Source organism: Drosophila gunungcola, unplaced genomic scaffold, assembly GCF_025200985.1.
Source record: "Drosophila gunungcola strain Sukarami unplaced genomic scaffold, Dgunungcola_SK_2 000001F, whole genome shotgun sequence".
NCBI lineage: Eukaryota > Metazoa > Arthropoda > Insecta > Diptera > Drosophilidae > Drosophila > Drosophila gunungcola.
The window spans coordinates 15,307,233-15,320,719 of record NW_026453197.1 but is presented as its reverse complement, the minus strand read 5'-3'; the positions used below and the strand labels follow the sequence as shown (position 1 = coordinate 15,320,719).

Below are 13,487 nucleotides of genomic sequence, written 5' to 3'. Positions count from 1 at the left end.
CTTGCAGTTTGCCTAGCAGGATATCATGAAAAGAGACTGTTACATGATCTTTTGGATCCCTATAACACACTAGAACGTCCCGTTCTCAATGAATCGGACCCGTTACAATTAAGCTTTGGGTTAACTTTAATGCAAATTATCGATGTGGTAAGTAATTTACATTTAAAGTAATTCACTTAAAACTAAAACAAACACAGATGAATTTTAGATATATGAAAATTCAATAGAAATCACTAGGGTTTTGAAAAGTATGCAACAATATACTTTAAATATTTAAATATTATTTTTTACTGCATACTCTTGGAGATTTTCGATCCCTAGTGGCCTTAAAAAAGTGTAAAACTTATAAATTATAAACTTTTAAAATCAAATAATACATTCATTTAAAGCCAGTATGAATTTATAAAATTTTTTAACTTACCGTTCATATTGTCAAACATAGAACAAATATTTAATTGGAAGTCATCGAATCTGTGATTAAGATCTCGAAATTAAAAGCATTCCTTTAATTTCCCATTTTAATTACCGCCAGGCCTGTGTGAGCAAAGAACTTTCAGTTTCACAATTTGTTGCCTTAAAGTAGGCAACAGCAAAAAAAAGAATCCCTGATGACACAATTTAGTCCTGGGTAAAAAGTGAATTGCCAAGAAAGTGAAATTTTAATTATTTGCCGGAGAGCAGCGCACACACACATGTGTGTATGTGAATGTCCTGCTGCCTGGTGGCTGTTCCTTGAATGGCAGCTGCCGGTTCCCCTTCCCTCTGGCCTATTTGCAGACAGGACACACACATATCCTGGCTGACTGGCAGTGTCGAGAAAATTACATGCAACGTCATGTGGCATGTGCGGCGTTTGACTCATTTTCACCTTTCGCTGGTTCTTTCTGCATTCATCAGTTGCGAAAACTTTTCCCTAACATACAATTGCGTAGGGGTTGAAAAGTCGGTAGGTGGAAAAGCCTAGGGAAAGGGGTTTGCGACCTGGGTAGTAAGGTGGAAACTGTCGGAAAAGGCGACGCGAGGCGTTTGCCTTTGTTAGTGAGACAACCTCAATTCATATTAGATTTGCATGGCATTTTTCCGTGTGTGTGGCTTGTTTGTTTGGCCATTCCCAACCCTATCCCCTGCCAGCAGTTAGAAGCCAGCAGTCAGGAGCAAAGAGCCAGAAGCCAGGAGCCAGGACTTAACCAGGACCAGATCCAGAGCCACAGTCAGAGCCAAAGCCTGGTGTCCCGCACAAAGTTCGGATTCAGCAAAATGGAGCGCACAAACAAAAGGCACTCACACATGAGCCACGAAAAGCAAAAACAGCAACGCAAAAAATTTGCTGCTGGCATACTATATATGAGGCTAGGGAAAAAAATAAAAGCAAAAACGATTCCAGACGCTAGAAAACTGCGCATTCAGTGACGCGCTAAAAGTCGCACATACATAAACAAATACACTCATACAAAGCCAAACGGCGAAAAGCAGTGCAAAGTACACTGAAAGAAATGTTGGCTGCTACAACAATTTTAATTGAGGAGTTAAAGGAAAAAAGCAATCCATGTTTTATCCTTTTGTAGACAAGATAACGAAATAAATGAAGTTAATTGACAAATAATAGCTTTTTGCCACTGCAAGCTCTTGTCAATTTATTACGATAAGGATGCCAAATTTAAGAATATACTATATTACTCAAAGTAAGAAGTATTTTATCTGCGAATAATGCTTCCAATTTTGTGCCGTGCATTTACAATAAAATACACCCGTACATACTTGGCATGCAAATAAAATGAATAAATAAAATTTGCACATGTGCTTTTCACACCTTGTGCCAAAACATATAAACCCGAGGGCTGGAGAGGTGTGTTTTGTGGGTTTCTGGGTGTTCCTGGCTGTGCTGCGCCGGGCAAAGCAATGAAGTGCGAGTTGCTGCTGGTGCGAAATGAAGTCGAAAGAACAGAACGAATGGGCACAATGCGCTGGCGGTCGTTGTTTGTTGCTGTTTTGGGTGGCAGTAAAAACTGCAGTACGCACACTCGAAACGCAGCAGGAGCTGAAAAGCAGGAAAAGCTACTGAAAACCAGCTAAAAAGCAGCAGTGGCAGCAATTACTAGGCATAAAATCCAAAATCGGGTCGTTCGGGTAAGATGAGAGGTAATGACGGCCGTTACCACCTTTGGATGCCAAACTAGAGTTTACGAGTCCCACGGTGTACTCAGACTTTTATTGCGCACTGTTAGTGGCCCGCTTAGATGTCACGGCAATCAAAAGTTGTTAATGCATCGCGGGGAATCGTAATCGTAAGGAAATTAGTTGCATATGGTGCGACAATAAAGGATATTACTCTCCTGCCACTCCGCATCGCAGTTGGCATCTTCGTTTACAAAAATAATCGTAAAGAGGTCGTTTACTTTTCTGCCAATGAATTTTTAAGTTGAAAAGTTATTGGTGTGCCTAATAAAATTTCAGAAAATAGTTTATTACTTATCCCATAATACTAAATGCATATTAGTGTAATGAACATGTCTTTGTTCATTTCCTTATCTAGCAATAATTTTTTTATTTTGAAAAGTTTTTTGATCGTTTTATTAATGCTTTTCCGTTGAAAAATAAAATTTTATATTAGTTTAACAAATATATCTTTATCCGTTTTATTTGTCTAGCAATAATTTATTTACTTTGAACAGTTTTGGTTTTTTTTATAAATGCTTTTCCGTTTATTATTTATCCTTTAAAATTATATAAATGCATATTAATTGATTAAATTGTTGTTAGGACCTTAGAAAGATATTCCCCTATTCGTTGAAACTGTATTTAAAATAAAACTGCTAGTATATTTCAATTTAAGCATAAACAAAATTTGTAATGCCATTTGTTCAATCAATTGAATAAGCAATCTGCAGTGGACATTTAAAGAATGTTCGCCTTAAGCTGGTGGTTTTTGTGCGAAAAGGAAACGATTTTTCTGACAGTTGCGAGTCGGCAGTGCCATTAGTTGTCCGTCGAGGATACGCCATCACTCGACTGTGGCAATATTTTAACTGTTAAATGCAGTGTCTCCCGCCCCATTTGCATATTTTTTCCTCCGCCAACTGGTTCTCCAAGCAATTTAAAGATTAAGCACCTGGCAGGGATTCTCGAACAGCAGCGGCATTGCAATTGAAGGCAGAGAGCTACAGGCAGAGTCCTTCTGAACAAAGAAAAAACGGCTACACCGAGGGCCCTTTGCCTCTTTCATCAATTTCACTTATCGGGCAATGTCAACAGCTCCTTCGGCAGAAAGTGAGCTTGCGAGGATTCTAATCACACGGCTGTTCAAACAATGGCAGTCATTGTGTGTAATATGGCTTGCATCCCCATTTGATTTATGTAAAGCACAGGTCATAATTGCTTTTCCCAGAGGTCGGGACAATGCCTCCCCTCTCACTTCCTGTTGGCAATTTGGCCTCTGGAAATTGCATTTTCTTCAGTCCTCAGTTTGTGTAAGTGTCCGGAAGAGCATTCCCTTTGTTATGCGCCACGCCTGGCAACGAAATTAGAATGCTTTCGTGTTACACTTGCCAGCGGATTTCTATTCTCGGCCCAGTACACGTTGGCCATCGAATGCGCGGTGAGTCCGCAAGGTTTCCATCAACACAAACAGGTTTTCCATGTGCATAGATGGTTATGGACATGCTTGGCATACTTTCGCAAATGCTTTCAATGCATTTTCGGCTTGTGTTTGGGTGAAAGCTTCGCTCACTTTCACTGTGATTGATGTTCTTGTGCAGAGAAAATGACTGTGTACCTGTGTGTCCTCCTCCTCCATAAGGTTCCCGTTTTTGCTGTACAGAAACGACTTTGTCAAATGAACACAAAGTGGCAGGCACACATAAACACATGTAAGCGATGGCAGGATGGCAATCCTGTCTAGAGGATTGCTCAATGGCTTGTGGCTGGCAAAGTGTTTGGCCGGAATTGGAACAGCGCTTTGACCCACTGCTAGCACAACTGTACTTGGGATGCATTCCCCCTCTAAATCGCTGTAAATTTAAGTATTTTATTAAATTAATTTATGTGCTCTGAAGTTTTGTTTGGGTTTTTGGGAAATTGGTCAGTAAGGCACATTTCTGATCGCAATGTAAATACTTAATTTTGATAGGGACTTTTAAAATGTTGCCAATAATTCTTATAAACATTCAGCTATGTTTGCTTACAAGAAAAACGCGAATATATATACTGTTTCAATTTAATGGCATTTTCCGAATGCCCAAGGATCACCCTTGTTGCGAAAAGTAATTAAAAGCGTTGCTGAAAATCAGTTCAAATTATTTCCCCAGCGAAAGAAATGAATATTGAAGTGTTTTTAAATTAAATGCACCGAGTGAAAGCAATCTCCAGGCCCCAGTATATTGAGTGTTGGATACTCATGTTAAAAAAAAATAATGAAAACAATAAGCGAAACCACTTAAAAATTTATAAATGAAACAGTGAGTGAAAGAAATGAAGCAATTCAATGGAAAAGAGATGGATTTTCGCAGTAGTGGAGTTCAATTAAAGAAGTAAACGCTCCTCAATCTTAAGTAAATCGATTTTAATTAATTGAGTAATTAGTTAGGTTTTAGTACCTAAAATATGTCAATATTTTAAGAGAGGATTGCATTTTTTAAGTAAGTCAAATTGAGAACCAGGCTGTGAACATGCCGTTTCCCTGTTCAGTACAAACAGACAGCATGACAAATAGAAAGGGGATTATTGAGAACTATGCTAGGCTAAAAAAAAGAAACAAATGAAACAAGAAAGTGAAAAACAGGCCAGGGCAAACAGGACACTGAAAGAAGTTGACTGTCAGGGCAAAGGAGGTGAAATTACAGGGCAGGCAAGGAGAAAAGCGGTGAAAGTACAAATAAAGAAACTCCCAGGCGCATTAATTAAAAAGGAGCAGACAAAGCGAGGCGCAGATTAATTGGCATCAATGGGAGAAAGACAGTGGCGGTAAAGAGGGCTCAGATAGGGGCCAAGACGCAGGCCAAGGATATGGAAGCGGGTTTGGGTTTGGAACGGAGGAAGTGATTAAGTTGGCTCCAGGACGACGAAATGGAACGGGGTGAATATCAACGGATATCAGCGGAAAATGAGTAATGAAGTCGAGATGGGCCAGCCATTTTTTATGCATACAGGACAATGAGAAACTAGGCCCCGCCTGTGTCTGTGTCAGTGTATGTGTGTGCGTGGGGAACGAGCGCCGCTTTTTATGCTACAGTTTCAGTCGGCTTCGAGTTGGCTTTCCGTTTTTTTAAATCCCCCGAACGTTGTTGGCCTGCCATGTCAATGAACCGGCTCTGCGTGTGTGTATCTGTATATGAGTTTGTGGTGTGGTGTGGACTTTGCGAGAATTTGCGCCGCACATATGCAAATTTCCGCATACCGAAACTTGTCTTTGGCCCGGTCGAAGGCTGGGCAGGAAAAAAATCAGCTGGGGGGAAACAAAAACTCTTGGGCTGTAATAATTTTGCCGTTTGCTTTTTTTGCTCATTTAAAATTCAACAACCTCCGTTCGTAGCCGCCATTTATTTATATGTTTTTTTTTGCCTCTTTTAGTAGTCTGACATAGGCTCATATGCATTCATATACGCACACTATTTGAATGCGAATAAGCTTCATTTATATATGGGCTTTTCTAGTACGGCTGCTGCACTAAGAAATTCACAAAAACAGCAAACACTCCTATTTTCTTATTTAGAGATGCACCAAAAAGCTTTAGGTTTAGACATCAAAAGACGCACAGTGCAACTACATTTTTATAAAACTCATATTGTAGGATATTTTATAGCAAAGTTTTTAAAACTTGTTAGTCCCTTTTTTTGTGATGAGTTTTAAGAAAACTATAAATCAAAATCATGTTTCATGATTAATAATAGTCGTCTGTTTAATAAATTCGGACATACACAATGCACTCGTTTTTGTTACCAAATTTCTTTAACTCAATTTAAAAAATAAAGTTTTTAAAGTTTGTTCGTTTTGGCTGAGTTTTTAATTACATTTTTTCAAGCCCTCACGTTTTGCGGTTGTTAGTTTTATAATTGTGTGCACCGCTTTTACTCCAAATGAACATGCGCATTCAAAATTTAAATTGGATGGGTGGCAAAAAGGAGTTGCACCGACAACTGCACTTAGAATACATAAAGACAGAAAGGCAACGTCCTGTCAAAAGTGTCTGAGGTTGGGTAAATTAATAAATGTAAATGAACTAGGAAATTGAAAAGACTTGTGGCAATATTCCATTACATTTTGGTAGCCGGCTAAACGGATTAGTCGAGTGGCGACTAACCAAAAACGCACTCAATGTGTAAGCCGACAAAATTATAGAGCGTCAACAGAAACTCAATTTGGAAAGCGGAATTTTATTAGGTCGCTGTCGACCCTGTTTCCTGCCAGTCCCCCCGCCTCCTCTTTCGTCCTCTTTCGTCCTCGCAAAAACCATGGCATACTTTTTAGCGTCAGGCATTTGTTTGTCTGCTGCGGTCGCAGTCGCAGTCGCAAAGTGCACTGCAAAATATAAGTATGCAGGAGGGCTGCCAGTGTGTTTGCCGTTGGGAGGGTAGATAACTGGCTGGCTGGCCGAAATGGACTACGCTGCAGTCAAGTGCAATAATGTAATGGCTATATTTAGCCAGGCTCGCACACACACACACACACACACACACACACACACACTGGGTCACATTTCATGTTTGCTCTTGCACTGCGTTATGGCCGCAATATTATCGAGTCCTGCCACGTCCTGCCCCTTTGCAACGTTATATTTGCCGTAAGCTTCGATTTTGTTGGCCATCAACCGCCCCTCAGCCAGCCCGATTTTGTGGGAAAAAACATATTGGCAAGAACCTGCGGGTTTTTGGCTCTCCACTGGGGCGGGCGGCAACTCGATTTCAACTCTACCGCATTCCTGTCGCATATTTGAGCCCATTTTGTGATTGCACTTGCCCACTGACTAACGGAAATTGTTAAGACAAAATATTCGAGCAACGCGAAGCCCGTGCTCATCCCAAACCCGAATCTTTTGCCCCCCAATCCGATCCCTTTAGTCCTTGGAACTCGCTTTGTTAGTTAAGCGCCAGAGATTTGGTTTTCAGCAGTTGTTTTCCATTTTCCACTGTTCTTTGTTTTTTTTTTCTTTTTTTGTATTGCTTGCGCTGGCCGCTGCTGCTCACCGAGTGAACCATGAATATTTCAGGCATTTAATTGTAAATTACACATACGCCCTGTGCGCAGCAGTTGAATTTTTTAGGAGCAGCTGCCGCAGCGGCGGATTCGGTGTCTGGTTTCAGTGTAAAGCGCGCGGACTCGGTTATTGGGCCACATCCCTTGGGCCACTAGGCTAGGCTGCATTTAAAAAATTCAACTATCTTGATTAAAGCATTTTAAACAAAAAAGCTGTTCATATTTTTGCAGCCAGTTTTTCTTGTTTTTCACATACTTTGCAATTCACTATTTCCTTCCATAGCTAAAATTAATATTTAATGATCTATTATTATCCTGGGGATTAAAGTAATAGCTTTACTGCATTAAATATGTCGTAAATTTTTTAGATGATAATTGGAAAAGAATTTCAATACATTTCAGTCCTTTAAGCCTTAAAGATTTTAAATTGATTTTTGATTGGCTTTCAACAAATTAAAACATATAAAAGGCTGCGTAACAAACAAACACACACTTTAATAAATTCATGTTAATCCAATAAATGGTTTTAATAAATATAACAAAAAAAAAGGTTTATGGCTTGACTTAAAAATATGATCAAGCCTTGAATTATTGTTAAATCTATTAAGTAAAAGGCATACCCTGGCTGTTTATACAACTCGCTGCAGATTTATTCGCATTTTTCAGTTACCATATTTGCCGCACGTGACTGAGCTGCCGACCAAATCCCACCGCAGCTCGCATCCGTTGCGGCAGGAAATACTTTATAAAAAACAGCCAGTGCGAATTCTCAGTCAAACTTTGCACTCTATGAATACAGTTTTTACGCGTTAATTATTAATACTTGATTCCGTACGACGTGTGTAATTAACTTCCTGTTGGGCATGGAATTTAATATATATATTTTTTTACGACCCCACAGGACGAGAAAAATCAATTGCTAGTCACGAATGTGTGGTTGAAACTAGAGTGGAACGACATGAATCTGCGCTGGAACACCTCCGACTATGGAGGAGTGAAGGATCTGCGCATTCCGCCGCACAGGATTTGGAAGCCGGACGTGCTGATGTACAACAGTGCGGATGAGGGATTCGACGGCACCTACCAGACGAACGTGGTGGTGCGGAACAACGGATCGTGCCTGTACGTGCCGCCGGGGATCTTCAAGTCGACATGCAAGATCGACATCACGTGGTTCCCCTTCGACGACCAGCGCTGCGAGATGAAGTTCGGCAGCTGGACCTACGACGGATTCCAGGTTTGGTTCAGTCTCCCACACAAAAGCAAGGCAACCAGGAAGTACTTAACTTACTGAAAAAGAACTCGTAGTTGTTATGCTTGACCGATTCGATTCGAGTGTATATTTATGATTTCCTTTCGTTCACATTTCTGCATTGATCTGATGCGAGTGAGATATTTACATTATTCTACCCCTCTCCCCGAATCGTATATCGTATAAAAAGCTGGATTTACAATTACAAGATGAAACTGGCGGTGATATCAGCAGTTACGTGCTCAACGGCGAGTGGGAACTACTGGGTGAGTAAGCCAACGTCGTCCTGGAGCGACAGCCCTCCTCTCTACATACTTCGACATCCAAACTCAGACTCTGAGCAGGCGGTCTTCCCCGTTCTTCCGTTTTTCCGTTCTTCCGCTTTTCCGATATTCCGATTTCCGGTCTTCAGACCGAAAAGATTAAAATTGAGAAATTGCACCGCAATGCTCCCCAAACTCAGTGTGTGTGGAGGTGGATGCTTGCACCCTTGCACTCTCCGCCAGCGAAAAGACAATGACAAAAATGCTGATCCTTCGCGGAGTTTTGGCCCTGCGGCTGATTTGTAGCATACTTTGGTGCGCCCCACACGAAAACACACACACCAGCATACTTCTACTTTCTCCACTATCTCTTACTTACTCTCTTTCACTCTTGAGCAGGGTTCAAGCTGCGAACTAAAGTTCCGAACTCGTTCCGTTCGAAACTACGACTGTGTTGCTCATCGATATGTGATTGAAATCAACGTTCAATCATTTAGGGATGAGAAAGTTTACATCACTGCTTTTTGATACCTCTCTCTATATAGTTCATTCAATTCATTCAATTTCGAGGTCAATGAATACGGAATTAAGTAAGGCACTCCATGAACCCTGTTGTTATCCCACCTAATTACTCTCAAATACTTTCGTACTCCACCCAAATCACACGCTTATCCAGTGTACTCCCACTCACTCTACTTTCAAAACAAAAAAACAACCAAAACTATCGCAAAAAAAAAAAATCTTTGGGCGCTTTAACTTTTAAGTCCGAAATAGCCGCGTAAACATTTCGTTTACTCTCAGTGTAAGAAGCCTGCTTGGAGGAGCATAACTTTAGGTTTCAAAACAGTCTAAATATGCTGCTCCAATGGCAGGCCCCAAGATAAGATATAAGCCTGATAAAGAGGTAAGGCCCGGCCCTTGTATGCATTTACTTTAGATTATTTTTCCCGGAATCTATGAATCCTTTTCTTAATCGCAGCTAAAGGCATGTGGATAGCATATACGAAAAGAATCTGAATGCTGAATAGAAAACGCTTAAATGCTATACATATATTCCTTACAAAAACTGTCTTCAAATACTGGGACAATGCTAAAGATATTTTTTTTAGAATTTTGCATTTTGACTAAAAGATTAGATAAGATAAGGGAAAACCTGAATTAACTCGAATGCATAACTTGTACATCAACATATTAAGTTAAAACAACTTAATTTTATTTTTAAATACCAGAAACAACACAATTCATTTTTGAGCATTTTTAAAGAAAATTTTACTTTCTTAAGTTATGAACACAGTCTTGAAGTATGTTAACATAACATACATTTTCAAAACTAGAAATTAATTCAAACTAACCAAATAAACAGAAAGTGTGCAGTTTGAGCAAGAAAATGACTAGCTTACAAACTAGAGTAAAATAACAAAAGCACAAAGCCCGGAAAATTTAAATAAAGAGAAGCCCAGATACGTTTGCAGTCAATGCGCAAAAGGCAGCAATCCTAGTGAAAAACCATGACAGCTAAAAATCCAGCCACACCCTCGTTTTTGTCTGCGAAAAGTTCGAGCTAACTGAATGGATAAGTAAAAGGAAAAGAGCAATGCTCTTTAGCTGGCCGTTAGAGGCATGCACCAAAACCAATTAAGAAATTAAAAGACAAATACTTCTGCATCCTCGCAGATACATGCACTGTGAATTACTGCTTCCACAGACACAGAAAGTTTTCAACTCAACACTGGCCACAAAAGTGCAAAAGAAAAAGTGTTCGCAACAAATTTTAGTTTCATTTGCCAACTCCGTTTGTTTGCCATCCCTTTTATTTCCTGTTTTTTGTTTTATTTTTCTGTGCGTAATTTTTCGGGAGTTTTCAAAAGTTTTTCGCCGGGTTTTTCTTTTCCATGCGCATTTGCGGTTTTTTTCTCTACCAGCTTATGCAAATTATTTTGAGTTGGCCAAGTGCTGCCAGACATAGGAGGTAAACTGTTTGTGGGGAGGAGTTTGGGAATTTCGGAAGGGCCAAAGTAGCTAGGTCATTTTTAAATACGCTGCCAAGGCATTTTGTTCGCAGTCTCTGTCCCTGGTAATCCCTTTGGTAATCTTGGAGTAAGTTGAGCAGATAATTTAGCTTGAAGTTCTGTTGTCTACCACTCACACTCCCAATCTTCTCTTTCTGCATCTCTTTTGGGCATATGGCAAATGCTTTTTGCCAAAAGTTTTTATTGCAAATATGTTTGCGAACATGTCGAGAAATGTAGAAAGGGAAAAGCAATTAAGAGGCTGAAGCTATCAGAGGAAGGGATTCCATGGTTTTTAAATGGATGTACTTTAGAATTCGAGCAGAAAGTTTCTAACAAAAAGCAGATTAACAGAATGTTCAAGGAATTTTTAATCAGCTTGGACAACTTTTTACTTTAGTCTTTTCTTAAGTTTTCTTTGTCACAGTTCCCCTTTGTATGAGTAGTAAAATACGATGTTTTATAGGACATAAGCAAGTCAGGAATCAAATAAAATATATTTATTAGAAAAACAAGAAAATATGTATAAATCACACCATTCGTCAGACACATCAGGAACTTTCAATTTACAGCCAATAAACTCTGTTTGCACAACTTCACCCACAACTTACTTACTCTGATTTTGTACATTGTATATGCATACTTGAATAACCCGCAAACGATTTCTTATCTTCATACTTTCTACTACGTATTTACATTTTGGAAAGCAAAATGCATAACAACTTTTCCCCATAGTAAATTGCTCGGCTTGACTCCACTCTGCTCTGCTCTTGCTCAACTTTACTTACAATTAGTTGCCTAGACAAATAAAACTCTTTCTGAGTTTACACTCAACTAAGCCCACAACCGAATCATACACCCGGCATGCACACCCACACTGCGCACACATTTTCCTGCCACACCACACCACACCACTCATATCTGTAAAACATTCAGAACTGTAAATGGCAATAATGCTTCAATTACTCGTACACCTACCAGCCACTCTAGTCTTTGATCTGCTCTGCTCTGTTACAAAATAAGCTTTTACCATTTACCAATTACCATTTACCATTACCAACTCTACTCCCAACTTTACTCAACTCTTGTAATATGCTTAGAACAAGGTGCTCAGCCCGAGTAATAAGTAAAGACTGCCACAGATACATAACATATCTGACAAAAAAACATATATACAGACTAACCGCATTCAGGATATTGTGTAATGACGCTTTGTGTACAATTGAACAATCGCAGGTGTGCCTGGCAAGCGTAACGAGATCTATTACAACTGCTGCCCGGAACCCTATATAGATATAACCTTCGCCATCATCATCCGCCGCCGTACGCTGTACTATTTCTTCAACCTGATCATACCCTGTGTACTGATTGCCTCCATGGCCTTGCTCGGATTCACCCTGCCGCCGGATTCGGGTGAAAAATTATCACTGGGTAAGTCTTCTAACTGTAGGGCCAACAAGCAAGAGGGGGGAAAGTAAGCCACATTAATTTTAAACCACTTACGTAACGCAAATACTTGAGAATACCCCACAATACATACAAGCAAAGAGCTTCAGAGCCGCTCGAAAAGTATTTGCCAAGTACTTTTTAAATAATGACAGCCTAGTCGGCGGCAAAAGCAGAGAATTTCATAATCGTGTTGATAAGAACAAGCTGTAGCTCCTCAGCCAGCTGCCTTACTTTACTGACTGAATGGCTGACTGACATCGCACATTACTCGTTATTGCCATCGTTATTTATTCGTGCTGATGACGCCACAGTCTCGGCGCTGGTAAACAAACTATTGAACTTTTAATGGTGCCATGGCTCCGAGTAGTAAAAAGTGTTCAACGAGCCGGGCGTACGGAATGCTCCTCAAAGTGTGCTGTCAATCGACGGGACTGAGCATTAGTTGCTGGAAAATCAGTTGGGACTCGACTGTTCCACCGTCGATGCTTTGGTACACAAAACTGAAATAGAAATAAATGGCTAGCAAGTGGGTGTTGGAAAGTGCAGAGCACTAAAAGGGAAAGGTTGCAGAAGTTTTAAAAGCACTCTATGAAGAAGTTTGACTGATGACGAGGGAAGTCAAGTTCCATGACTTTTAAAATAATTATTTTAAAATGTAATATTAAAACATATAAGCATCTGTTAAGTGAAATTGGTTTGTTATTACATTATACAGATCACTAAGGATTTGAAATCATTTATAAAGGTGACTAAAAGTATGCAACAACATATTTTTAGGCCTGAAGTCCGATGTATTTGTTCCGAATAAAAACAATAAATTCTTACTGCATACTTTTAGACAGTAATTTCAAAACCCTCAGCAGCTCATCGAGATAGTCAAAAACAATTAATGTTTGTCTAAGCTTAGAAACATGGATATTTTATGTTTTAATTTACCATATGAACTTATAACTAGGATTGAATTAGAATGGTAAGTCTAAAGGAGATTTAACGGTAGAACAAAATATATTCACAAATTTGTGCCGCCAAGTCTTGTACCACAACTTATACCTCTCTTGAATTACCATGTGATAACCATAACAACTTAATCGAATTTTTCCATCTAGGTGTTACCATCTTGCTCTCGCTGACCGTGTTTCTCAATATGGTTGCCGAGACAATGCCGGCCACTTCCGATGCGGTGCCATTGTTGGGTAAGATCATTTTGTTTACCAATAGTAGTCGATGGTAGAGCTTCTCATAAATGTAACCTAAGTTATGTTATCGCTGTGTCTACTTATTGCTTTTGAGTTTGCCGTTCTCTTATTGCAATCCATTAACTAAACA

General features: G+C 39.7%; 1 protein-coding gene across 6 annotated transcripts in view; it reads left to right on the top strand.

Moving 5' to 3' along the window:
• The window catches only part of LOC128263283 (neuronal acetylcholine receptor subunit alpha-7), a 54,948-nt gene that overhangs the window by 29,451 nt on the left and 12,010 nt on the right, over nt 1–13,487 (top strand). For 5 of the 6 annotated variants that reach the window (XM_052998236.1, XM_052998235.1, XM_052998239.1 and 2 more), the window contains exons 4-8: nt 8–147; nt 8,090–8,425; nt 8,631–8,706; nt 11,949–12,143; nt 13,268–13,354. In XM_052998236.1, the coding sequence (XP_052854196.1) occupies nt 8–147; nt 8,090–8,425; nt 8,631–8,706; nt 11,949–12,143; nt 13,268–13,354 (834 nt within the window). Of the gene's footprint in view, nt 1–7; nt 152–8,089; nt 8,426–8,630; nt 8,707–11,948; nt 12,144–13,267; nt 13,355–13,487 lie in introns of those variants that run through there. The other variant, XM_052998241.1, reaches the window with a different exon arrangement.